Source organism: Pseudophryne corroboree, chromosome 9, assembly GCF_028390025.1.
Source record: "Pseudophryne corroboree isolate aPseCor3 chromosome 9, aPseCor3.hap2, whole genome shotgun sequence".
Lineage (NCBI taxonomy): Eukaryota > Metazoa > Chordata > Amphibia > Anura > Myobatrachidae > Pseudophryne > Pseudophryne corroboree.
This window is the reverse complement of record NC_086452.1, coordinates 248,400,037-248,416,283: the sequence shown is the minus strand read 5'-3', so window position 1 is coordinate 248,416,283 and position 16,247 is coordinate 248,400,037. Positions and strand designations below refer to the sequence as shown.

General features: G+C 45.7%; 1 protein-coding gene across 1 annotated transcript in view; it reads left to right on the top strand.

Moving 5' to 3' along the window:
• Positions 1 to 16,247, top strand: part of CDC73 (cell division cycle 73) — a 418,707-nt gene that overhangs the window by 22,901 nt on the left and 379,559 nt on the right. Inside the window, exon 2 of the mRNA XM_063940193.1 lies at positions 13,779 to 13,884. Within this exon, the coding sequence (XP_063796263.1) occupies positions 13,779 to 13,884 (106 nt within the window). The remainder of the gene's footprint in view (positions 1 to 13,778; positions 13,885 to 16,247) is intronic.

Below are 16,247 nucleotides of genomic sequence, written 5' to 3'. Positions count from 1 at the left end.
GGGTGGATTCTAAATATTCCAAAATCGCAGCTGATCCCGACGACAAGTCTGCTGTGCCTAGGGATGATTCTGGACACAGTCCAGAAAAAGGTGTTTCTCCCGGAAGAGAAAGCCAGGGAGAGTTATCCGAGCTAGTCAGGAACCTCCTAAAATCAGTGCATCATTGCACAAGGGTCCTGGTAAAGATGGTGACTTCCTACGAAGCAATTCCATTCGGCAGATTTCACGCAAGAATTTTTCAGTGGGATCTGCTGGACAAATGGTCCGGATCGCATCTTCAGATGCATCAGCGGATAACCCTATATCCAAGGACAAGGGTGTCTCTCCTGTGGTGGTTACAGAGTGCTCATCTTCTAGAGGGCCGCAGATTCGGCATTCAGGATTGGATGCTGGTGACCACGGAGGCCAGCCCGAGAGGCTGGGGAGCAGTCACACAAGGAAAAAATTTCCAGGGAGTGTGATCAAGTCTGGAGACTTTTCTCCACATAAATATACTGGAGCTAAGGGTAAATTTATAATACTCTAAGCTTAGCAAGACCTCTGCTTCAAGGTCAGCCGGTATTGATCCAGTGGGAAAAACATCACGGCAGTCGCCCACGTAAATAGACAGGGCGGCACAAGAAGCAGGAGGGCAATGGCAAAAACTGCAAGGACTTTTCGCTGGGCGGAAAATCATGTGATAGCACTGTCAGCAGTGTTTCATTCCGGGAATGGAAACTGGGAAGCAGACTTCCTCAGCAGGCACGACCTCCACCCGGCAGAGTGGAAACTTCATCGGGAAGTTTTCCACATGATTGTAAACCGTTGGGAAATACCAAAGGTGGACATGATGGCGTCCCGTCTGAACAAAAAACGGGACAGGTATTGCGCCAGGTTAAGGGACCCTCAGGCAATAGCTGTGGACGTTCTGGTAACACCATGGATGTACCAGTCGGTGTATGTGTTCCATCCTCTGCTTCTCATACCTAAGGTACTGAGACTTATAAGACGTAGAGGAGTAAGAACTATACTCATGGCTCCGGATTGGCCAAGAAGGACTTGGTACCCGGAACTTCAAGAGATGCTCACAGAGGACTTATGGCCTCTGCCGCTAAGAAGGGACTTGTTTCAGCAAGTACCATGTCTGTTCCAAGACTTACCGCAGCTGCGTTTGACGGCATGGCGGTGGAACGCCGGATCCTAAGGGAAAAAGGCATTCCGGAAGAGGTCATTCCTACCCTGGTCAAAGCCAGAAAGGAGGTGACCGCACAACATTATCACCACATGTGGCAAAAATATGTTGCGTGGTGTGAGGCCAGAAAGGCCCCACGAAGAAATTTCAACTCGGTCGATTCCTGCATTTCCTGCAAACAGGAGTGTCTATGGGCCTCAAATTGGGGTCCATAAGGTTCAAATTTCGGCCCTGTCGATTTTCTTCCAGAAAGAAGTGGCTTCAGTTCCTGAAGTCCAGAAGTTTGTCAAGGGAGTATTGCATATACAACCCCCTTTTGTGCCTCCAGTGGCACTGTGGGATCTCAACGTAGTTCTGGGATTCCTCAAATCACATTGGTTTAAAACCAGTCAAATCTGTGGATTTGAAGCATCTCACATGAAAAGTGACCATGCTCTTGGCCCTGGCCTGGACCAGGCGAGTGTCAAATTGGTGGTTTTTTTCTCAAAAAAGCCCATATCTGGTTGTCCATTTGGACAGGGCAGAGCTGCGGACTCGTCCCCAGTTCTCTCCCTAAGGTGGTGTCAGTGTTTCACCTGAACCAGCTTATTTTGGTGCCTTGCGCCTACTAGGGACTTGGAGGACTCCAGGTTGCTAGATGTTGTCAGGGCCCTGTAAATATAGGTTCCAGGACGGCTGGAGTCAGGAAAACTGACTTGCTGTTATCCTGTATGCACCCAACAAACTGGGTGCTCTTGCTTCTAAGCAGACTATTGCTAGTTGGATGTGTAATACAATTCAGCTTGCACATTCTGTGGCAGGCCTGCCACAGCCAAAATATGTAAATGCCCATTCCACAAGGAAGGTGGGCTTATCTTGGGCGGCTGCCCGAGGGGTCTCGGCTTTACAACTTTGCCGAGCGGCTATTTAGTCAGGGGCAAACACGTTGGTAAAATCCTACAAATTTGATACCCTGGCTAAGGAGGACCTGGAGTTCTCTCATTCGGTGCTGCAGAGTCATCCGCACTCTCCCGCCCGTTTGGGAGCTTTGGTATTATCCCCATGGTCCTTTCAGGAACCCCAGCATCCACTAGGACGATAGAGAAAATAAGAATTTACTTACCGATAATTCTATTTCTCGGAGTCCGTAGTGGATGCTGGGCGCCCATCCCAAGTGCGGATTATCTGCAATACTTGTACATAGTTACAAAAATCGGGTTATTATTGTTGTGAGCCATCTTTTCAGAGGCTCCGCTGTTATCATACTGTTAACTGGGTTCAGATCACAGGTTGTACAGTGTGATTGGTGTGGCTGGTATGAGTCTTACCCGGGATTCAAAATCCTTCCTTATTGTGTACGCTCGTCCGGGCACAGTATCCTAACTGAGGCTTGGAGGAGGGTCATAGGGGGAGGAGCCAGTGCACACCACCTGATCCTAAAGCTTTACTTTTTGTGCCCTGTCTCCTGCGGAGCCGCTATTCCCCATGGTCCTTTCAGGAACCCCAGCATCCACTACGGACTCCGAGAAATAGAATTATCGGTAAGTAAATTCTTATTTTTAAATACACGCAGAAATGCCTGAAAACTCATTCAAACCCTTGGGAGATAAAGTTTGTAAACGGTGAATCCACCGCGCCTCACATTTCAACAATTTAGAGGCACGATCGCCCCGTCTTAAATCTATTGGTATATGATCAATGATCATGTACCGTAATGTAGCCAAACTGTGCCCCGCCTGCATGAAATGACGGGCCACTGGTTGGTCGCTATGGTTAGTGGTAATAGCTTGTCTAATCGCATATCTATGGGTAGCCATACGTTCACGTAGGGTGCGCTCAGTTTTCCCTACATAACTGAGTCCGGTAGGGCATGTGATAAGGTACACAATAAAACGTGTAGTGCAAGATAACCGGTGTCTGATATAAAATTTCTTGCCGCTGTATGGATGACAGAAACTGTCGCCAACAACAAGGGAGCGACAGGTAGTACAATCCAGGCAGCGGAAGCACCCATTCTTGCGTTTAAGGAAACCTCTAGTAATAGGTTGTTGCTGTAAATCAGTAACATCAGTGCGCATAACTATATCTCTAATATTGCGGCCACGAGTGTAGCAATTCATCACTCGCATCTGTGTAAGATTTAATGCTCCATCAGATTGAACAATGGGCCACAATTTCTTACTGATCTGGCTAATAGACCCACTAGCAGGATTGAAGTGATTGACCCATGGCATAACACAATTAGTAGGTCCCTTCCTGTTACATTGTAACAGCGTTGAGCGAGGAATGCGTAACGCTTTCTCTTTAGCTTTATTAAGTTGACACAAATCATAGCCTCTTTGCAAAAAATTCACAATTTGCTTATCAATGTTGGCTATGGCTGTTTCTTTATTGCTGCATATACGGCAGGCACGGATAAACTGAGAGAAAGGAAGACCATACTTAAGAGGTTTGGGATGGAAGCTACCAGCGTGAAGAATAGAATTTCTATCACTGGGTTTCTGGTAAAGTGAAGTAACAAGTTCAGTACCCTGGATCGTGATCTGCACATCCAAGTAATGTATACTGGAATCATCAGCGTTATAAGTAAATTTGATGGGACTGCTAGATTCATTATGTGTAGAAATAAAACTATCAAACTCAGATCTAGAGCCACTCCATATGATGAACAAATCATCTATATAACGACTGTAGTGAAAAATATTTTTTGAGACATCAGGGTTAGAGAAAAAAATATCACGTTCCATCTCAAACATATAGGCATTAGCGTAGGATGGGGCCACATTCGATCCCATCGCTACGCCAGATGTCTGAAGAAAAAATCTACCGTCAAAAATAAAGTAATTCTGAGTAAGAATAATTCTGAGCAAATCACAAACCAATTCAATATCAGGGCCTTTATAAGCAGGATGTAATTGTATCAAGTTGCGTACAGCTCGAATGCCAGCATCATTGGGAATTGCTGTGTATAGACTAGAGATGTCGACACTGCACAATAGACACCCTGGGGGAACGTGTAGCTTACTTAATCTGTTTAAAAGAGAGGTAGTGTCAAGTAGGTAAAATGGATGGTCAACTATGCAGGGCTGAAGTAGAGAGTCTATATAGACAGCACAATTTTGAAACAAAGAGCCCCTGGCCGAAATAATAGGCCTGCCTGGAGGTGAGAACAAATCTTTATGTACCTTAGGTAAGGTGTAAAGAAGCGGTACTGTGGGGTGTTTAGGTACTAAAGCATCAGCCAAAGATTGAGGTATTTTCCCCTCCTGGACTACATTGGCAAGGTAAAGATTAAGTTGTCTCATAAATAAGTCGGTTGGATCAGAGTCTAGCAATCTATAGACAGACCTATCACCTAGCTGTCTTTCAATCTCCGCTTTGTATGTCGACAGATCCTGAATCACTATCGCCCCACCTTTGTTGGCAGGGCGAATAATGATATCAGTATATGTGGACAGGTCACGTAATGCCTGCGTCTCGGAGGCAGATAAATGATTCTGAAATTTACGGTTACTATTAACAACTTCATTATTGCCCTGCTGATCTAACATGCGAGAAAACGTTTTGATGGATGCATTATTTGTAAACGGCTCAAAGCTTGATTTAGGTAATAATTTCCGTAATTGAGGGGGAATCATGGTTTCAGTTTGTGCAAACATTTCTTTATTTTTGCTACCCTTAAAGTGCTCATGCAAACGTAATTGCCTATTCAGCCTGTACTTCTCCACCTCCCAACTAAAGCTATCAAATTTACATACAGGTACAAACGACAAGCCCCGATTCAGAACTCTAGATTCAGCACAGGACAATGAACGTGATGAAAGATTAATTATGATCTCTTGGGAAGAGGAGGTCTGCCGACTCTTCCGCGTCCTCGTCCTCTTACCAATTCTGCGCGTGGACCGCCTTTTGGTTCCCGCAGTTGACGGCGGGTGCGAACCCCTAAAGGGGCAAGAGAGGGATCAAAGCTGCCAAATTCATCAGTATAGTCCGAGTCACTAGTAGTAAACCGGTCTTGTTCATAAGGACGTCTATTGCGGCGGCTATACAGATGTTGTACTCGTGGATTCTCAGTGCGGTTGCTGCCGATCCATGAATAAACACGGTTTTGTTCATAGTCGGCAATGACTTTAGATAGTTTCTGTTTTTTGAAGCGCACTGGATCACGTTTGTAGGTGGCAATTTGTTTATTAAGTTTTACTTTTACTATCATGGTGTCACATTGAGTGACTACTACAAGGAGAAACGCATCCCCCGTGTAGTCCGGGTCAGGAATTGCCCTACGATTGGTAGATATAATAGTACCTTCTGCAAACGTTGGATTGCAGTATTGAATAAATGCAGCTATGACCTCATGCTATTGGTCATAGAGGAGTCGGGGAGGGAATTGGCTGCCACCCGTGAGAAATTGGTGACATTTGAAACTCTGCATAAACCAGCATTTGTAGAGGATAAAACATCTGACTGGCTTGATAAACTTAATAAACAAATTGCCACCTACAAACGTGATCTAGTGCGCTTCAAAAAACAGAAACTATCTAAAGTCATTGCCGACTATGAACAAAACCGTGTTTATTCATGGATCGGCAGCAACCGCACTGAGAATCCACGAGTACAACATCTGTATAGCCGCCGCAATAGACGTCCTTATGAACAAGACCGGTTTACTACTAGTGACTCGGACTATACTGATGAATTTGGCAGCTTTGATCCCTCTCTTGCCCCTTTAGGGGTTCGCACCCGCCGTCAACTGCGGGAACCAAAAGGCGGTCCACGCGCAGAATTGGTAAGAGGACGAGGACGCGGAAGAGTCGGCAGACCTCCTCTTCCCAAGAGATCATAATTAATCTTTCTTCACGTTCATTGTCCTGTGCTGAATCTAGAGTTCTGAATCGGGGCTTGTCGTTTGTACCTGTATGTAAATTTGATAGCTTTAGTTGGGAGGTGGAGAAGTACAGGCTGAATAGGCAATTACGTTTGCATGAGCACTTTAAGGGTAGCAAAAATAAAGAAATGTTTGCACAAACTGAAACCATGATTCCCCCTCAATTACGGAAATTATTACCTAAATCAAGCTTTGAGCCGTTTACAAATAATGCATCCATCAAAACGTTTTCTCGCATGTTAGATCAGCAGGGCAATAATGAAGTTGTTAATAGTAACCGTAAATTTCAGAATCATTTATCTGCCTCCGAGACGCAGGCATTACGTGACCTGTCCACATATACTGATATCATTATTCGCCCTGCCAACAAAGGTGGGGCGATAGTGATTCAGGATCTGTCGACATACAAAGCGGAGATTGAAAGACAGCTAGGTGATAGGTCTGTCTATAGATTGCTAGACTCTGATCCAACCGACTTATTTATGAGACAACTTAATCTTTACCTTGCCAATGTAGTCCAGGAGGGGAAAATACCTCAATCTTTGGCTGATGCTTTAGTACCTAAACACCCCACAGTACCGCTTCTTTACACCTTACCTAAGGTACATAAAGATTTGTTCTCACCTCCAGGCAGGCCTATTATTTCGGCCAGGGGCTCTTTGTTTCAAAATTGTGCTGTCTATATAGACTCTCTACTTCAGCCCTGCATAGTTGACCATCCATTTTACCTACTTGACACTACCTCTCTTTTAAACAGATTAAGTAAGCTACACGTTCCCCCAGGGTGTCTATTGTGCAGTGTCGACATCTCTAGTCTATACACAGCAATTCCCAATGATGCTGGCATTCGAGCTGTACGCAACTTGATACAATTACATCCTGCTTATAAAGGCCCTGATATTGAATTGGTTTGTGATTTGCTCAGAATTATTCTTACTCAGAATTACTTTATTTTTGACGGTAGATTTTTTCTTCAGACATCTGGCGTAGCGATGGGATCGAATGTGGCCCCATCCTACGCTAATGCCTATATGTTTGAGATGGAACGTGATATTTTTTTCTCTAACCCTGATGTCTCAAAAAATATTTTTCACTACAGTCGTTATATAGATGATTTGTTCATCATATGGAGTGGCTCTAGATCTGAGTTTGATAGTTTTATTTCTACACATAATGAATCTAGCAGTCCCATCAAATTTACTTATAACGCTGATGATTCCAGTATACATTACTTGGATGTGCAGATCACGATCCAGGGTACTGAACTTGTTACTTCACTTTACCAGAAACCCAGTGATAGAAATTCTATTCTTCACGCTGGTAGCTTCCATCCCAAACCTCTTAAGTATGGTCTTCCTTTCTCTCAGTTTATCCGTGCCTGCCGTATATGCAGCAATAAAGAAACAGCCATAGCCAACATTGATAAGCAAATTGTGAATTTTTTGCAAAGAGGCTATGATTTGTGTCAACTTAATAAAGCTAAAGAGAAAGCGTTACGCATTCCTCGCTCAACGCTGTTACAATGTAACAGGAAGGGACCTACTAATTGTGTTATGCCATGGGTCAATCACTTCAATCCTGCTAGTGGGTCTATTAGCCAGATCAGTAAGAAATTGTGGCCCATTGTTCAATCTGATGGAGCATTAAATCTTACACAGATGCGAGTGATGAATTGCTACACTCGTGGCCGCAATATTAGAGATATAGTTATGCGCACTGATGTTACTGATTTACAGCAACAACCTATTACTAGAGGTTTCCTTAAACGCAAGAATGGGTGCTTCCGCTGCCTGGATTGTACTACCTGTCGCTCCCTTGTTGTTGGCGACAGTTTCTGTCATCCATACAGCGGCAAGAAATTTTATATCAGACACCGGTTATCTTGCACTACACGTTTTATTGTGTACCTTATCACATGCCCTACCGGACTCAGTTATGTAGGGAAAACTGAGCGCACCCTACGTGAACGTATGGCTACCCATAGATATGCGATTAGACAAGCTATTACCACTAACCATAGCGACCAACCAGTGGCCCGTCATTTCATGCAGGCGGGGCACAGTTTGGCTACATTACGGTACATGATCATTGATCATATACCAATAGATTTAAGACGGGGCGATCGTGCCTCTAAATTGTTGAAATGTGAGGCGCGGTGGATTCACCGTTTACAAACTTTATCTCCCAAGGGTTTGAATGAGTTTTCAGGCATTTCTGCGTGTATTTAAAATGCTCCTTGGATTTTGTTATATGCCATGATGTATATCTCATTTATGTTCTGTTACTTATTATACTCCCATAGAATGTTTCTGTCTGTAACCATCAACCGATTTTATCTTGTTTTTAATGTTATTGTTTGGCCGGGATTCATAGTAACGGACGGGTGGTGATGACGTCACTTTTGTGCGTCGTCCCCCTGTTTCCGGACGCGATCCCTGCCATGTGGGTGAGACGGGATATAAGGTCAGTTGTATGTTTGTATTGTTGTTGTGCCTGAAGACGATATAATAAATATCTAAACGTTGCAGTTATTCTGCCAGCTCTCGTTTGCATTTATTACCGTGTGCTGCGGATTACCCTTACGCTTATATTGGATTTCGGCAAGAAATACCTAGCGCTGGCACCGGGACTGTTTATCTCTTTACTTGGAGTGCTCTCCGTACATTGTGATATAGATATATATATATATATATATATATATATATATATATATATATATATATATGCAGCTATAGGGAAAACACTCATTGATAGTGGGATCCCAGTGTTATATAGCGCTCTGGTGTGTGCTGGCATACTCTCTCTCTGTCTCCCCAAAGGGCTTTGTGGGGTCCTGTCCTCTGTCAGAGCATTCCCTGTGTGTTTGCGGTGTGTCGGTACGGCTGTGTCGACATGTTTGATGAGGAGGCTTATGTGGAGGCGGAGCAGATGCCTGTAAATGTGATGTCACCCCCTGCGGGGTCGACACCTGAGTGGATGGTGCTGTGGAAGGAATTACATGATAGTGTCGACTCCTTACATAAAAGGTTTGACGACATACCAAATGTGGGACAGCCGGCTTCTCAGCCTGTGCCTGCCCAGGCGTCTCAAAAACCATCAGGGGCTCTAAAACGCCCGCTACCTCAGATGGATGACACAGATGTCGACACGGATACTGACTCCAGTGTCGACGACGAAGAGACTAATGTAACTTCCAGTAGGGCCACACGTTACATGATTGAGGCAATGAAAAATGTGTTGCACATTTCTGATGTTACCCCAGGTACCACAAAAAAGGGTATAATGTTTGGAGAGAAAAAACGACCAGTAGCTTTTCCTCCATCTGAAGAGTTAAATGAAGTGTGTGAAGAAGCGTGGGCTTCCCCTGATAAAAAGCTGGTAATTTCTAAGAGGTTACTAATGGCGTACCCTTTCCCGCCAGAGGATAGGTCACGCTGGGAAACATCCCCTAGGGTGGATGAAGCGCTCACACGCTTGTCAAAGAAGGTGGCACTACCGTCTCCGGATACGGCCGCCCTGAAGGAATCTGCTGATAGAAAGCAGGAGGCTATCCTGAAATCTATATATACACACACAGGTGTTATACTGAGACCGGCTATAGCTTCAACCTGGATGTGCAGTGCTGCTGCTGCGTGGTCAGATTCCCTGTCAGAAAATATAGATACCCTAGACAGGGACACTATTTTGCTAAACGTAGAGCATATAAAAGACGCACTTTTATACATGAGGGATGCACAGAGGGATATTTGCCGGCTGGCATCCAAAATTAGTGCAATGTCCATTTCTGCCAGGAGAGGGTTATGGACTCTGCAGTGGACAGGTGATGCAGATTCCAAACGACACATGGAAGTTCTGCCTTATAAGGGTGAGGAATTGTTCGGGGATGGTCTCTCGGACCTCGTTTCCACAGCAACAGCTGGGAAGTCTACATTTTTGCCCCATGTTCCCTCACAACCAAACAAAGCACCGTATTATCAGGTACAGTCCTTTCGGCCCAATAGGGGCAAGCGGGCTAAAGGCGCGTCCTTTCTGCCCAGAGGCAGAGGTAGAGGGAAAAAGCTGCAGCATACAGCCAGTTCCCAGGAGCAAAAGTCCTCCCCCGCTTCCTCTAAGTCCACAGCATGACGCTGGAGCTCCACAGGCGGAGCCAGGTACGGTGGGGGTCCGTCTCAAAAATTTCAGCAATCAGTGGGCTCGCTCACGGGTGGATCCCTGTATCCTTCAAATAGTATCTCAGGGGTACAAACTGGAATTCGAGACGTCTCCCCCCCGCCGTTTCCTCAAATCTGCCTTGCCAACCACTCCCTCAGGCAGGGAGGCAGTGTTACAGGCAATTCAAAAGCTGTATTCACAACAAGTGATAGTAAAGGTGCCCCTACTTCAACAAGGAAGGGGTTACTATTCCACAATGTTTGTGGTACCGAAACCGGACGGTTCGGTGAGACCCATTTTAAATTTGAAATCCTTGAACACATATATAAAAAAATTCAAGTTCAAGATGGAATCGCTCAGGGCGGTTATTGCAAGCCTGGACGAGGGAGATTACATGGTATCGCTGGACATCAAGGATGCTTACCTACATGTCCCCATTTACCATCCTCACCAGGAGTACCTCAGGTTTGTGGTACAGGATTGTCATTACCAATTCCAGACGTTGCCGTTCGGTCTCTCCACGGCTCCGAGGGTCTTTACCAAGGTAATGGCGGAAATGATGATACTCCTTCGAAGGAAGGGAGTTTTAATTATCCTGTACTTGGACGATCTCCTGATAAAGGCGAGGTCCAGAGAGCAGTTGTTGGTAGGGGTAGCACTATCTCGGGAAGTGCTACAACAGCACGGCTGGATTCTAAACATTCCAAAGTCACAGCTGGTCCCTACGACACGCCTGCTGTTCCTAGGGATGGTTCTGGACACAGAACAGAGGAAAGTGTTTCTCCCGGAGGAAAAGGCCAAGGAGCTGTCATCTCTGGTCAGAGGCCTCCTAAAACCAAAACAGGTGTCGGTGCATCATTGCACGCGGATCCTGGGAAAAATGGTAGCTTCCTACGAAGCGATTCCATTCGGCAGGTTTCATGCAAGAACCTTTCAGTGGGACCTGTTGGACAAGTGGTCCGGATCGCATCTTCAGATGCATCGTCTGATAACCCTGTCTCCGAGGACAAGGGTGTCTCTGCTGTGGTGCCTGCAGAGTGCTCATCTTCAAGAGGGCCGCAGATTCGGCATACAGGACTGGGTCCTGGTGACCACGGATGCCAGCCTTCGAGGCTGGGGAGCAGTCACACAGGGAAGAAACTTCCAAGGACTATGGTCAAGTCAGGAGACTTCCCTGCACATAAATATTCTGGAACTAAGGGCCATTTACAATGCCCTAAGTCAGGCAAAACCCCTGCTTCAAAACCAGCCGGTACTGATCCAGTCAGACAACATCACGGCGGTCGCCCATGTAAATCGTCAGGGCGGCACGAGAAGCAGGACGGCGATGGCAGAAGCCACAAGGATTCTCCGATGGGCGGAAAATCACGTGTTAGCACTGTCAGCAGTGTTCATTCCGGGAGTGGACAACTGGGAAGCAGACTTCCTCAGCAGGCACGACCTCCACCCGGGAGAGTGGGGACTTCATCCAGAAGTCTTTCAAATGATTGTAAACCAGTGGGAAAAACCACAGGTGGACATGATGGCGTCCCGCCTAAACAAAAAGCTAGAAAAGGATTGCGCCAGGTCGAGAGACCCGCAGGTGATAGCTGTGGACGCTCTGGTAACACCGTGGGTGTACCGATCGGTTTATGTGTTCCTCCTCTTCCTCTCATACCAAAGGTACTGAGGATAATAAGGAGAAGAGGAGTAAGAACTATACTCATTGTTCCGGATTGGCCAAGAAGAGCTTGGTATCCGGAACTTCATGAAATGATGTCAGAGGGCCCATGGCCTCTACCGCTCAGACAAGACCTGCTGCAGCAGGGGCCCTGTCTGTTCCAAGACTTACCGCGGCTGCGTTTGACGGCATGGCGGTTGAACACCGGATCCTGAAGGAAAAGGGCATTCCGGAGGAAGTCATTCCTACGCTGATAAAAGCTAGGAAAGAAGTAACCGCAAACCATTATCACCGCATATGGCGTAAATATGTTGCGTGGTGTGAGGCCAGGAAGGCTCCAACGGAAGAATTTCAGCTGGGCCGGTTCCTGCACTAACTACAGTCAGGGGTGACTATGGGCCTTAAATTGGGTTCCATTAAGGTCCAGATTTCGGCTCTATCGATTTTCTTCCAGAGAGAATTGGCTTCACTACCTGAAGTTCAAACTTTTGTTAAGGGAGTACTGCATATTCAGCCCCCTTTTGTGCCTCCAGTGGCACCTTGGGATCTCAACGTGGTGTTGGATTTCCTAAAGTCACATTGGTTTGAGCCACTGAAAACCGTGGATTTGAAATATCTCACATGGAAAGTGGTCATGTTGTTGGTCTTGGCTTCGGCCAGGCGTGTTTCAGAATTGGCGGCTTTGTCATGTAAAAGCCCTTATCTGATTTTCCATATGGATAGGGCAGAATTGAGGACTCGTCCCCAGTTTCTCCCCAAAGTGGTATCAGCTTTTCATCTGAACCAACCTATCGTGGTGCCTGCGGCTACAAATGACTTGGAGGCTTCCAAGTTGTTGGATGTAGTCAGGGCCCTAAAAATTTATGTTTCCAGGACAGCTGGAGTCAGGAAGACTGACTCGCTATTTATCCTGTATGCGCCCAACAAGTTGGGTGCACCTGCTTCTAAGCAGACTATTGCTCGCTGGATCTGTAGTACGATTCAGCTTGCACATTCTGCGGCTGGACTGCCGCATCCTAAATCAGTGAAAGCCCATTCCACGAGGAAAGTGGGCTCTTCTTGGGCGGCTGCCCGAGGGGTCTCGGCTCTTCAACTTTGCAGAGCTGCGACTTGGTCAGGGGCAATCACGTTTGCAAAATTCTACAAATTTGATACCCTGACTGAGGAGGACCTGGAGTTCTCTCATTCAGTGCTGCAGAGTCATCCGCACTCTCCCGCCCGTTTGGGAGCTTTGGTATAATCCCCATGGTCCTTTACGGAGTCCCCAGCATCCACTTAGGACGTTAGAGAAAATAAGAATTTACTCACCGGTAATTCTATTTCTCATAGTCCGTAGTGGATGCTGGGCGCCCATCCAAAGTGCGGATTGTCTGCAATACTTGTATATAGTTATTGCTTAACTAAAGGGTTATTGTTGAGCTATCTGTTGAGAGGCTCAGTTGTTATCATGCTGTTAACTGGGTATTGGTATCACGAGTTATACGGTGTGATTGGTGTGGCTGGTATGAGTCTTACCCGGGATTCAAAATACTTCCTAATTGTGTCAGCTCTTCCGGGCACAGTATCCTAACTGAGGTCTGGAGGAGGGTCTTAGTGGGAGGAGCCAGTGCACACCAGTAGTCTAAAAGCTTTCTTTATAGTTGTGCCCAGTCTCCTGCGGAGCCGCTAATCCCCATGGTCCTTACGGAGTCCCCAGCATCCACTACGGACTATGAGAAATAGAATTACCGGTGAGTAAATTCTTATTTTCAGTTACCTGTAATAGTGGTGGCACTGAAAAAGAAGACTGTGCCAAATTGGCAAAAACATTTCTAGATGAGTAATACAGAAAAGTTACATTCTTTCTTCTTTACCTTGATTATGGCTACTACCTCAAGGTATTTTTGTAGCCTGCTATCTAATTTTCTCTCCTTGTATTTGTTTTATTGTAGAACTGGAAAGGAGGGACAGCCAAGAGAATACTATACGCTTGACTCAATCTTGTTTTTGCTTAACAATGTGCATCTTTCTCATCCTGTGTATGTCAGACGTGCTGCGGTAAGTCTTACATGAATGATAATTAGTGGTGGCAACATTTTTCATTGAATTATTTATATAACTAGTTTGAAAAAACATCACTGTTCTCTCATGAGGAAGAGGTTACAGGTTAGGTTTTTTTCTGTAAATATGTGCCACTTTCCTTTATCAGAAATGTGTACATCTGCTAGTTAGCCATTATTTTATTGAGAGGAATTGAATTAGCTGCGAGAAACGGGCTTTTATCGTCACACTCTATCCAATTATTTGCTAAACTACATACCTGCAATATTTCTCTATAGATTTTAATGGGGATTTTCTTATAACCACCTCCTGAGCAGGTGAAAAGTTGTGGAAAATCCTTATTTTAAAGTGATAATGTGGGGACTTGGTTCAGAACCACTGAGACAGCCCCCTTAGCGACTTATTAGGCACTTAAAAGTTTTTCATTATTTTTATTTGGAAAATGACAGGTTAGTTTTTGGGTGAAAAAAATACAAAATATGCAAGAAATTGGGGTACAAGGTATGGTATAGGTATATGGGGGTGTTTTTAGGCTTGCAGGTGGGAGTTATTGGTTTAAAAGCGGCTTAAAAATTCCCAAATATATGCTGTTACGCATTTTTATGCACATCTAATTAAAGTATAGCATTTATTTTGCACAAAAAATGCTTTCTATAGTTTTTTAGAATAATGCATATAGCAGCCATTTGACACATTTTAAAAACCCAAAATTCTTATTATTTTTTTTTTTTTAAAGACTTCTATACTGGTTTCCTTTATTAACTTCTTTTTTGGGGCACAGGCAGATTTCCCCATTTTTAACCAAATGTTGTTCACCCTGGCTGCCTCTACATGGCATCCAAAAGGAGCAATTCAGTTGTTTCTCTGTTCGGACACGCATGCAGCCGGCAAACCACTTTTAGGTCCCAGCCTCCTGAGGTGCAAGCTGAAATGTGTGAAAACTCCATGAGTGCCCTAACCAAGACTTTAGACTGGTTTAGCTGCGCCAATGGGGGATCAATTGAATAGCTCTGGTGGGCATCCATTACTTTTGAACAATTGATGTTCCCCTTTAATGCCTGTAAAACAAGCAAGAATTATCGAGCAAATCCCAATTTTCGAGATTTTCTAATTTAAGTTTGTAATTAATGTGAGTGTGCATATTGTCGATTAAGCAGAATTTCTCTGACGTCCTAGTGGATGCTGGGAACTCCGTAAGGACCATGGGGATTAGCGGCTCCGCAGGAGACTGGGCACAAAAGTAAAGCTTTAGGACTACCTGGTGTGCACTGGCTCCTCCCCCTATGACCCTCCTCCAAGCCTCAGTTAGATTTTTGTGCCCGGCCGAGAAGGGTGCATTCTAGGAGGCTCTCTTGAGTTTCTTAGTAAAAGTTTAGTTTTAGGTTTTTTATTTTCAGTGAGACCTGCTGGCAACAGGCTCACTGCTTTGAGGGACTAAGGGGAGAAGAAGCGAACCTGCCTGCTTGCAGCCAGCTTGGGCTTCTTGGCTACTGGACACCATTAGCTCCAGAGGGACCGAACACAGGCCCAGCCTCGGAGTCCGGTCCCAGAGCCGCGCCGCCGGCCCCCTTACAGAGCGAGAAGCAAGAAGAGGTCCGGAAAATCGGCGGCAGAAGACATCAGTCTTCACCAAGGTAGCGCACAGCACTGCAGCTGTGCGCCATTGCTCCTCAGGCACACTTCACACTCCGGTCACTGAGGGTGCAGGGCGCTGGGGGGGGCGCCCTGAGCAGCAATAGAAACACCTTGGCTGGCGAAAATACATCACATATAACCCCCAGGGGCTATATGGATGTATTTTAACCCCTGCCAGAATACAGCAAAAAGCGGGAGAAAAGTCCGCCGAGAAGGGGGCGGAGCCTATCTCCTCAGCACACGGGCGCCATTTTCCCTCACAGCTCCGCTGGAAGGACGTCTCCCTGACTCTCCCCTGCAGTCCTGCACTACAGAAAAGGGTAAAACAAGAGAGGGGGGCACTAATTAGGCGCAGTATTAATAAAACAACAGCTATAAGGGGAAAAACACTTCTATAAGGTTATCCCTGTATATATATAGCGCTCTGGTGTGTGCTGGCATACTCTCCCTCTGTCTCCCCAAAGGGCTAGTGGGGTCCTGTCCTCTATCAGAGCATTCCCTGTGTGTGTGCTGTGTGTCGGTAAGATTGTATCGACATGTATGAGTAGGAAAATGGTGTGGAGGCGGAGCAATTGCCTGTAATGGAGATGTCACCCCCTAGGGAGTCGACACCTGAGTGGCTGAGCTTATGGAAGGAATTACGTGACAGTGTCCGCTCTTTACAAAAGACTGTTGATGACATGAGACAGCCGGCTACTCAGCTCGTGCCTGTCCAGGCGTCTCAA